Source organism: Crocuta crocuta, unplaced genomic scaffold (assembly GCF_008692635.1).
Source record: "Crocuta crocuta isolate KB4526 unplaced genomic scaffold, BGI_CrCroc_1.0 scaffold675, whole genome shotgun sequence".
Classification (NCBI taxonomy): domain Eukaryota; kingdom Metazoa; phylum Chordata; class Mammalia; order Carnivora; family Hyaenidae; genus Crocuta; species Crocuta crocuta.
In genome coordinates this window covers 1,969,758-1,980,466 of record NW_027528796.1, presented here as the reverse complement: position 1 = coordinate 1,980,466, position 10,709 = coordinate 1,969,758, and the positions used below count along the sequence as shown (strand labels likewise).

Below are 10,709 nucleotides of genomic sequence, written 5' to 3'. Positions count from 1 at the left end.
CGTCTGCAGTCTCAGACCACGCCGCGCCCCTCCTCCTATGGATCGGGCCCCTGGCTCTGGCCCCAGGAGAGGCTTCGGGTCAGATGTCCACGGGCGGCTGAGCCCTGGGGCCTCTCTGACCTAGACTCGGAGCAGAGGGTCCCGACTGAACATCATCATCATCGCGGAGGGCGCCATTGACCGCAACGGGAAGCCCATCTCGTCCCGTTACGTGAAGGACGTGAGTTCAGGGGAGGGGCTGGGCCACATGGGGAGGGCGGGGCCCCGGTGGGGATGGGCACCCCTTATCTCCAGTCCCTGGGTGCTCCTGCTGGGCCCTCCCCCCGCACCCCATAGACAGCAGGCCCCTGGAGGGCCCTTCACTCCCAGTGACAGCCCCATGCGGGGTAGGCATGCCAGTGCCCCCCCCTCCCAAGAAGGCCCGGCCCGAGGCTGGGGTGTGCGCCCACATCTGTCGGGAGACGCCTGCCCCCCGCCTTCCAGTCTTCATTCAGGTGACGTTCCCTGCGGGGCCAGGCCCCTTCCCCATCCCAGGGGCAGAGTCCAGGCCTCCAGCAACATTCCCGTGATGGCGCCCCGCCCCTTCCGGCCCCTTGGGGTGACAGTGACCCCTGCCCTGTGCAGGGCTCACAGCTGAAAAACAGACGTGGGGAGCCCTTCTTCCCTGTGGCCTCCACCCACCTGCCACGTTCCACCCAGGGCCCCGGGCCACCATCCTCCTGACGGCACAGCCCCTGGGAGCCTCCCTGCCCCCTTTCCAGGGCTGCCCGCCCTGTCGGCGTGTCCCCGGTCAGGAGCCGGCCCATCTGCTGCGTCTGCGCAGACTCGGGGCTGCAGGGACAGTGCCACACGTGCCACACATGTACACACGCAGGGAGTTCCCCCCCAGGAGCTCCACATACACACACACATCCCCACACACACACACACACACACACACACACACACACACAGAGCTCTATGGGTGTGAATCCTGAGCCGGCTCACGGGGACCCTGGGGGGCTGACACCCTGGTAGCCCTGAGATAGGGAGGGGCGAGGACCAGGGTTAGGGGCCCCTGGGGTGGCAGGGGGTGGGCGCTGAACCCAACGACCCCCTCCCCCGACTCTCTCCCAATGAGCAGCTGGTGGTCCAGAGGCTGGGCTTCGACACACGTGTGACCGTGCTGGGCCATGTGCAGAGGGGAGGGACCCCTTCGGCGTTCGACCGCATCCTGGTAAGTGGGGCGCTGCTCTGGCCTGGGCGCGCACGGTGCGCGTTTCCTCGCTGCTGCCGGTCTCCCAGATGAGCTGGGGACAGGGCCCCTCCATTCCTCTGCGGTGGGAACGGCAGGCCTGGGGACCTGTGGCCCTGCCCCACGCCTCAGCAGCCTCGGCTCCTGGTCCTCCCGGTGATGATGGCTTTGGTCCCGGGAAAAGGGGGCAGAGCATTGAGGGCTGGGCTCATGGCTCGACCCTTCTAGGGTCTGAAGTCTGCTGGTTCTGAGTGTGGCCCGCAGCCCCAGCACCACAGCTCTGAGGACCTGGGGGAGGCCGCGGGGCTGCAAGGCCTGGACTGTGGCCTGAGTGCCGTCGCTGCCTGGGTCCCACCTCGTCCTCTGCAAAGTGGGAATCCTGTGACACCAAACGGGGAGACGCGATCTGGGGCCGAGAAAGGCCCCGTGGGTGGTAAAGTGCCCGCACGTGAGGGCTGATTGCACTGGGCCTGGGGCGAGCTGCACCTGCCTTCCGCAGGGGACCCCCGTGTGCTGCCCCCCGAGTCCCACACAGCAGCAGGGGCGCTGACCCCAGGCAGGGCCTTGCCTGCCTGGCCGGGCACTGTCTGCACCCTATACGAGGCCTCCTGAGGGCCCCAGGATGGCGGGACCAAGCACTGTCCTTCCAGCAAGCCTGGGGGGCTGTGCAGAGATGTGCGGGGAGGGGTCTAGTCTCCCCTACTTACGGGAGAACATTGTAGATGCTGGTGGAAGACACGGGTCACAGACGAAGCAGGGCCGGAGCAGCGGTGCCGGCCCTGAGCCCCGTTCCCCAGGGCCACGGAAGAGGAGCCTGCGCTCGGGGGCCCCGAATCCCCCTCACGAGTGCTCAGTGCCCTGCTCCTGAGCCGCACAGGAACTTTGCGGGGGGTTCCCGACACAGAGCTGAGCGGCCGGACCCAGCTCTCGAGGTGCAGAAAGCCCTTGAGCCCGGGGGGCCGGAGGCAGGGTACCCACTCACCGTCCCTCATCGCAACGACCACCGCCACCGCCGTCCGTTCCCAGCGGCTGTGCCAGGATCCGCATTTGTGATCTGTGCCCAGGGAGTGCAGGTCCGGAACGTTTCGGCTGGCCCAGCCCAGCGGCCCTCCCTCACACGCACGAGCAAAGCCGTGACATAGAGGCCCAGCCAGGAGCTTTGTTCGAGCAACGAGCCCTGGAAACAGGTCCCACCTCCCACCCGTTGCCGTCAGGCTGAGTGACTGGTGTCCTTGCGGGGCTGCCCGAGACCCCGGAGGGGCGGCTGGGAGTGGTGGCCATGCTGTCATTTCTGCTGCCACCTGCTCCAGAAGCTTTGACGTGTGTGTGTGTGTGTGTGTGTGTGTGTGTGGGGGGGGGTCTGAGAGCTGAGGACCGTGCTCCTGAAGGGGCGTCAGGTGCATGGTGCGGGGCCGGCTCAGCGTGGCCCCAGAGCGACGAAGGGCCACGTGAGCGTGTGTGTGTGTGTGTGTGAGTGTGTGTGTGCACGAGGCTCAGGGGTGGGCTGCACCTGCCTGAGGCCCGCCCGCCCCCTCCCCGCCCAGAGCAGCAAGATGGGCATGGAGGCCGTGATGGCGCTCCTGGAGGCCACGCCTGACACGCAGGCCTGCGTGGTCAGCCTGTCCGGGAACCAGTCCGTGCGGCTGCCCCTCATGGAGTGTGTGCAGGTGGTGAGTACCCAGCCCTGCCTACGGCCGGCCGTGGGGGGAGGGCTCCCAACAGAGCTGCTCCGGGGGGCCTGGGCCCCCCTGCTCTGCTCACCTGCCCCCTCCCAGCTGGCCGGAACCACCACCCTCCGGCGCCTGCTGCTCTGCCGTCGCACATGGCCACCCCCTCTCGTGGCCTCGGGGTACATTTCGGGCCTCAGGGTACTGGGGGCCCACAGCCCTCTGGGGAGGGGAGGCAGGTGGGCGAGCCCCATGAGGGGCGTGGGGGCTGCCGAAGCCCGCGGAGCTCCCGGAGCCGGGCGCAGGCCCCCAGCCCACACCTCTCTCCCGCGTGAAGACGAAGGAGGTGCAGAAGGCCATGGACGAGAAGAGGTTCGACGAGGCCATCCAGCTGCGCGGCAGGTGAGGGGCTCGGGGGGCTCGGGGGGCTCGGCAGACGCCCCGGGGCTGGCCCACAGCTGCGCCTCTGGCCCTCCGGCGGGAGCCTGGGGGGCTGGACGCTCGGCTCTGATTTCCCTGCCGCACCACCTCTCCCCCCACGCTGCCTGCTAGAGCTCCGCCCCCCACGGGCCGGGTGCAGGGCTGTCACTTTGCTGAGAGGGGTTCGGGGCTGCATCCTGCAGGGCGTTTCTGCCGCCAGCGCCGCACCCAGCCAGGCTCGTAGCCGCCAGAGCGGGAGGTGGGCCGCGCCAGCGTCCAGCTTCTTTGTGGCCGTGTTGGGGGCCATGAGCTGTGCTGAGTTGTGTGGCCGGAGCGTGGGGGCCGCATGAGGCATGACCGGCTTCCTTTCCAGGAGCTTTGAGAACAACTGGAACATTTACAAGCTACTTGCACACCAGAAGGTCTCCAAAGAGAAGGTGAGGTGGTGTGAGCCACAGGACCCTCGGTCACGATCACCTCCTCTCCGCAGCCTCCTGGAGCCTGCCCCAGGGTCTGCCTGCCCGCCCGTGGGGTCAGGGTCTGCTCCAGGGTCTGCCCGCCCTCGGGGTCAGGGTCTGCCCCAGGGTCTGCCTGCCCACCCGCGGGGTCAGGGTCTGCTCCAGGGTCTGCCCACCTGTGGGGTCAGGGTTTGCCCCAGAGTTTGCCCGTCCGCCCGCGGGGTCAGGGTCTGCCCCAGAGTCTGCCCATCTGCCTGTGGGGTCAGGGTCTGCTCCAGGGTCTGCCCATCCGCCTGTGGGGACAGGGTCTGCCCGCCCGCCCGCGGGGTCAGGGTCTGCCCCAGGGTCTGCCCATCTGCCCGTGGGGTTAGGGTCTGCTGCAGGGTCTGCCCACCCGCCTGCGGGGTCAGGGTCTGCCCGCCCTCGGGGTCAGGGTCTGCCCCAGAGTCTGCCCATCTGCCCGTGGGGTCAGGGTCTGCTCCAGGGTCTGCCCGCCCACCTGTGGGGTCAGGGTCTGCCCCAGGGTCTGCCCACCCGCCCGCAGGGTCAGGGTCTGCCCAGGGAGCAGGAAGCTCCGAACTGGCCCAGGGAGCCCGTGGACCATCCCTCCTATCTGGGTCTGAGCCATGAGCTGAGAGGCTTGGTCTCTGACCAGCAGGTCCCAAACAGCCTGGGCCTGGAGGTGACCTTGGCCGGTCACTTATCAAACAGCTGAAGGAAATTAAGTCAGGCCCCTGGGCTTCGGTCAGGACAGAGGGGATCTAGTGCTTATGAAATGTTATAAAACAGCCCCAAATCTCACGAAATGGGCTTTCTTCAAAACAGGATGATAACGGGACTTGTTTCTGAAAGCCCGGGCACGAGGGAAGTGTCCCGTTGGGGCCGTCCCAGACAGTACGGCCCCGGCCCCCGTCTGTCCCAGGAGCTGGGCAGGGACAGAGCACACCAGCCGTCTCCGTGTCCCCTCCTGAGACCACTGGGGCCTGACCACGTCTCGGGCCACAGGGCTGTGTCACCAGGACCCGCTAGAGCCACGTGTGGCCATGGAGCGGTGGGCACGAGGCTGCCAGTAGCGAGGTGGGCCGCATGTGCCCACACCCACTGGGTTCCGGGGATGCGGCCTGGAAAGCTGTGAGCCAGCCTGTTCGTAATTTCTCGGCTGATTCCAGGTCGGGGTTGCACCCCGTGAAACTGGTACTAGAATCAGCGCCGCCTGCTTCTTTGCACTTGATGAACGTGGCTTCTAGAAAATTGCAGTGGCCTCCGGGGCCCCCTGTGCTATGCGCCCGTGCCGCTCGCCAAGATCCTGGGGCGCTGGCTGCTCTGAGCCCAGGGTGCGGGGTGGCTGCTGGAGGCTTCCGGACAGGCACTGGCTCTGGCCGGAACCCGCGCACTGCCCCCCACCAGCTGCGCTTGGCCGAGAGACCAGAGGGTCGAGTGTACGAGCCGGGCCTGCATCATGCATGGCTCACTTGGGTCTCTGCCAGGAACTTGTGGGACAGATGTGTGCCGTTCCCCGGGGAGCCCACGTGCACGCACGCGCCGGAGCCCGGCCCCTTCTCCGGGGCTGCCCTGCTGCTGCCTTGTGTCTGGGTCGGCTGGCTCCTCGCCAACCCCGGGCTCACGTCGCTGCCTCCTTCCTCTCCTTCCTGTTCTCCGAAGACCAGCTTCTCCCTGGCCATCCTGAACGTGGGGGCCCCGGCGGCCGGCATGAACGCGGCCGTGCGCTCGGCGGTGCGCTCCGGCATCTCCCAGGGCCACACGGTGTATGTCGTGCACGATGGCTTCGAAGGCCTGGCCAAGGGTCAGGTAGGTGCGGCTGTGGCAGCGGCGGCACGCACAGCGGCTCCTCGAGGGCGTGGCCGGTGTGACCCGGCCCCAGCTTGTCACCAGGACTGAAGGGCTCACAGTAGAGGTCACAGGCAACGCCCCCCGCAGGTCCATGAAGAGAGCGGGCGAGAGGCCCTCGGGAGGGGCCCTGGGGCCCCGCTCTGACCTGCAGCGCCGGTCAGCGCCTGGGAGGGCCACTGTCCCCTCTCGGAGGTGCCCTTGTGAGCACAGGCCCATCACCTGAGGAAGGACGGGCGGGCGCCGCCGGCCCGTCCCCTGCAGCTGCACCTCCCCCTGCAGGTACAAGAAGTGAGCTGGCATGACGTGGCTGGCTGGCTGGGCCGTGGCGGCTCCATGCTGGGGACCAAGAGGTGAGCTGCTGGCTGACGGGCCCGGCCCCCGTCAGAGGGGGGACCGTCCAGAGTGTGGGCTCGGGGGGGGGCGGCGGCCGCTGGGGGAACCCGCCCGCAGTGGGCTGCACCCCTTCCCGGGGCCCCCTCTGGGGAGGAGAGCCGCCCAGGTGGCTCTGCCCCCGAGACGGCATCCTGTCAGGTGGGGGTGGGCACCCCCAGCCCCCCGTGCGCCTCACCGACACCCGAGTGCTGAAGGGGAGTCTCAGGGTGCGTCCAGGCCCCCCACGGTCAGATGCGGTGTGGGTACGTGCCCTGTCCGGGCCGTGTTCACGTGACTTGTGCCCGCCCCAGGACGCTGCCCAAGAACTACCTGGAGAAGATAGTGGAAAACATCCGTGCCCACAACATCCACGCCCTGCTGGTCATCGGCGGCTTTGAGGTGGGGGCCGCTGCCGGGGCCTGGTCGGCGGGGGGGCCCTGGAGAATGTCTTCTCTGCCTGGGGCCACTGGGGTGGCCCCTCTGGGAGCCCCGTGCGCTGGCTGGGGAGTCACACCGGCCAGCTGACTGGTGGGGCCGTGGGGTTCAGGNCATCTCCACCCTGCTCTGGCCTGTCCCCTGCCTAGGAGGGGGGTCCCTGGGAGGCGGGGTCCCTGGGAGGGGGGCCCCTGGGAGGGGGTCCCTGTGACAGCTCTCGGGCAGAGTGACCATCGTAGGCCACCGTTGGTGTGACATGTGCTTGGCCAGCCCCAGTGACGAATGCCCATTCTTGCCCTTTCCCTGAGGAGCCCCAGACACCCTGCAGCCCACACGTCGTGGGCGGGGCCACAGCAGGGTGGGCGGGGCTCCTTCCTATCCTCTTCGGCCCTGCTTCCCTGGCTGAGGAGCTGGGAGGTCCTGGGTGGGGTGCGCAGGGTCGCAGAGCAGCGGGTCACAGCACCCAGCCCCAGGCACATAGCGGGTCAGCTGGGTCCCCCGCTGCCGGGAGCCCGCCCTCACCTCTTCCTGTCCTGGCCCTGAGCCCCGCCCCCCGCCCGCCCGCAGGCCTACGAGGGGGTGCTGCAGCTGGTGGAGGCCCGCGGGCGCTACGAGGAGCTCTGCATCGTCATGTGCGTCATCCCGGCCACCATCAGCAACAACGTGCCGGGCACCGACTTCAGCCTGGGTTCGGACACTGCTGTCAACGCCGCCATGGAGGTAGGGTGCCAGGCTGGACGGGGGCGGGTGTGGGGCGGCCCCAGGAGGAAGTGGTGAATGGCGCAGTGATGAGCTCCCAGATGGGCTGTTCCTTGAGGCCTTGTGGGTGGCAGGCAGGGCGTGGCCCTGGGGTCACTGCCGTGTGGGGACAGGGCTGTCAGGGCCAGAGCTGACTCAGCTGGGCTAATGCATGTGTGGACATCCAGCCACGGTTCTGTCCACTGAACAGCCACACGTGGATGGGGGAAGCCCAGGCCCGTGGCTGGGGCGTGGGAGGGCCGGTGCTCAGGAGAATGTGCCGTCATCAGAGCAGGGCTGGCTCCGCCTGGGGCTCCGTGGGGGCCTCCTCATGGCTGTCTTCACCCCTAGACCCCTCCTCCCCATCTGTGGCCCCTCAGGAACCCATTTTCCCCCAAGGTTCAGGACCTCTGTGTATGGGGGGGGCTCGGGGACTGAACCCAACCACCTTCTGCGTGATGTTGGAGAAAGGAAAAGGAGAAAATAAGAATAAAGCAAACAAAAGACTACAGAGCCCCTCTCCCATCCCGATCTGCCGACCCAGANATCCACCCCCCCCGCCCCCGCCAGCCCAGCGGTGTGGGCCACCCACGGCCCCTCTGCGACTTCTCTGCCCCTGCCCCTCACCAGCACCAAACGCGGTCCTGTTTGCCTCATTGTTTTCCGTCACACCTCTGATTTCTGATGAAGTGGAACATTTTTCCTCCATGTTTCTTGCGCATTTGTGGGGTTTATGGAAAATTACCTTTTTCTCTTTTTTGTTCATTTTTCTCCTGGTGAGTTTTCCTTTGTATTTGTAAGTGCTCTTTATATACGAAGGGCACTGATCCTTAGGCAAACGTTGGAGCCGTTGCCCCCACCCTGGGGTTTAACCTCATGGTTCAGATCCCACTAACCCACTCGTTGTATTGATCTCTTCTCAGTTCCCTTATTTCGTGTTATAATTTCTTCTCAAACTCCGAACCTTTTGGGTTAGAATTATCTGGTGTCGCATCATCATTGGCAACCGCGAATGTCCACTTCACGCACGGCCTTGTCCCTCGCTACAGTGACCCTACGGTGGCCGGAGCGTTGCTTGCCCGTGTGCAGATGAGAAGGTTGAGGCCTATTCCCTGGCCCCACCTCAGAGCCTTTGCCCAGCCCTGGCCTCCACACACTGGGTGCGGGAGACGCCCTCCCCGCTGTCCCCCGGGCACACAGTCACCCTGGTTGAGGACCTGACTCTGAGGGCCCTGGGGAGAGCGTGTGGTGTGGGCTGTGACCCTCTGGGCAGCTCTCAGGGGAGGCCCGGGGCCCTGGGGCCCACGGGGAAGGCCCTGACCTCCTCTGGCCCCCAGAGCTGTGACCGCATCAAGCAGTCGGCCTCGGGGACCAAGCGCCGCGTGTTCATCGTGGAGACCATGGGGGGCTACTGCGGCTACCTGGCCACCGTGACGGGCATCGCCGTGGGGGCCGACGCCGCCTACGTCTTCGAAGACCCTTTCAACATCCAAGACTTAAAAGTGAGCCGAGCCCCGAGCCCTTCTCCCCCCGCAGACCTCCCAGCGGGGCTGAGTGGGGTCCTCTCTTTACACATGTGGGAGCCACCCTGGGGCCCCGCGGGCCGGGGACTCCCTGCCGGTGAGGGGGCCCCGCCCGTCCCCCCAGTGCCTCCTCGCCACCCCATGCAGCCCTCTACCCAGTGTCCACATTGTGGCTGCTGTGGCCTCCTGGCCCCAGCCGCCCACCTGTCCGAGTGGCCCGGCCCCATCGCCCAGGGCCCTGCCACCATCTGCCGACCTGCGTGTGTCCCCACGACCCCTGGGTCACAGTGGCCCTGCGGTTAGTCTGGAAGATTCCTTCCCAGGCAGCCTTGAGGCTGTGGGTGGGCGCAGGGCTGGCCGCCGCTCGCCCCCCGGGCTCACCCTGGGCACCCCCCGCGCCCGCAGGCCAACGTGGAGCACATGACGGAGAAGATGAAGACGGACATCCAGAGGGGCCTAGTGCTTCGGTGAGGCTGCCGCGCCGGGCGGGAGGGGTCTGCCCGAGCAGCAGTGAGGCTGCCCGGCCCAGAGGGCGGCCCGGGGCGGCCGAGGGGCACCGTACCCTCTCCCAGCACTGGCCTGTGGCCTGGCCCGGCACGGGCTCGGCGTCTGGACGAGACCCGAGCCGGCTCCCACCTCACCCAGGCCCCGTTCCTCTTTCCAGAAATGAGAAGTGCCACGAATACTACACCACGGAGTTCCTGTATAACTTGTACTCCTCAGAGGGCAAGGGCGTGTTTGACTGTCGGACCAACGTCCTGGGCCATCTGCAGCAGGTGGGGGGGGGCCTGGGGCCTGGCCTCTGCCTCCGTCTGGGCCTGGGCTGAGGGGCCCCAGGGGGACACGGCAGGACGGGGACCCTTCCCTGTGCACGACCTCGCGGGGCACCCGGCCGCTTCCCCCCGTGCCCGCCCTTAGCTTCTCGTCACCCCTCAGCGCGGGTGAGGGGGCGAGGCCGGGTCCCGCTGCGTCCTCACCACCAGGACAGGGCAGGGCTGGGACCCCTGTGGCCACCTGTCGCTTGGCCTCCTGGTGGCCCCGCAGGAAGCCCGCGCTGCGCGAGGCCCGCAGAGACCGCCCCGCCTCTGGAGACGGCTCCCAGGCTGGGCCGGGAGGGCACGCCCTCGGTCGCGGTGCGGCCACGCGGCTGGGCTCCTGCCAGAGCCCCCGTCGTGGGTGAGAAGGAGGCCTCCCCACTCACTGTTTCCAGGGCGGAGCCCCGACCCCCTTTGACCGGAACTACGGGACGAAGCTTGGGGTGAAGGCCATGCTCTGGGTGTCGGAGAAGTTGCGGGCGGTTTACCGCAACGGTATGCACGCGGCAGGAGGGGGGGCCCGGGCCTGACCTCGCCCTCCGCCGGGGCCCTGGGTTCAGGGCTGCCTGTGTCCACAGGGCGGGTGTTCGCCAATGCCCCCGACTCGGCCTGCGTGATCGGCCTGCAGAAGAAGGCGGTGGCCTTCAGCCCTGTCACCGAGCTCAAGAAGGACACTGACTTCGAGTGAGTGCCTCTGAAGAGAGGGGCGGACTCTGCGGGCCATACTCGGCCCTGCCCCCCAAGGCTGCCCTGTCCCCCTGCCCAGGGCCTGAGCAGCGATCACACCCAGGCCTGAGCCCAGGCCCGGGCTTCCCTGACAGGGTGGGGTCAGCGGGCTGGTCGGGCCGTGCACACCCACCCCTCTCCCAGCCAGCCTGTGCTGCGCCCCCGGGGGGACAGGGACCCCAGACACTACTGCCAGGCTCCAGTCTAGTGGGGGCCGGGCCCTGAGGAGGGGTGTGCAGGCCCCGAGGAGGGGCGTCTGGGTCCGAGGAGGGGCGTTTGGATCTCAAGGAGGAGTGTGCGGGTCCCGAGGAGGGTGTGCGGGTCCCGAGGAGGGTGTGCGGGTCCCAGGAGCCGCCTGGAGCGCTGACCCCGCCCCTGCCGGCAGGCACCGCATGCCGCGCGAGCAGTGGTGGCTGAGCCTGCGGCTCATGCTGAAGATGCTGGCGCACTACCGCATCAGCATGGCCGAC

At 67.8% G+C, this 10,709-nt stretch overlaps 1 protein-coding gene across 1 annotated transcript in view; it reads left to right on the top strand.

The window, feature by feature from the left end:
* PFKL (phosphofructokinase, liver type) overlaps positions 1-10,690 on the top strand; it is a 19,835-nt gene extending 9,145 nt beyond the window's left edge. The window contains exons 7-20 of the mRNA XM_077755426.1: positions 125-220; positions 1,124-1,216; positions 2,779-2,904; positions 3,239-3,303; positions 3,695-3,758; positions 5,442-5,588; positions 5,910-5,980; positions 6,314-6,401; positions 7,005-7,157; positions 8,513-8,677; positions 9,104-9,165; positions 9,363-9,474; positions 10,074-10,197; positions 10,625-10,690. Coding sequence (XP_077611552.1) covers positions 125-220; positions 1,124-1,216; positions 2,779-2,904; positions 3,239-3,303; positions 3,695-3,758; positions 5,442-5,588; positions 5,910-5,980; positions 6,314-6,401; positions 7,005-7,157; positions 8,513-8,677; positions 9,104-9,165; positions 9,363-9,474; positions 10,074-10,130 — 1,299 coding nt within the window. The 3' untranslated portion in view covers positions 10,131-10,197; positions 10,625-10,690. The remainder of the gene's footprint in view (positions 1-124; positions 221-1,123; positions 1,217-2,778; positions 2,905-3,238; positions 3,304-3,694; positions 3,759-5,441; positions 5,589-5,909; positions 5,981-6,313; positions 6,402-7,004; positions 7,158-8,512; positions 8,678-9,103; positions 9,166-9,362; positions 9,475-10,073; positions 10,198-10,624) is intronic.
* The last annotated feature ends 19 nt before the right edge of the window (positions 10,691-10,709 follow it).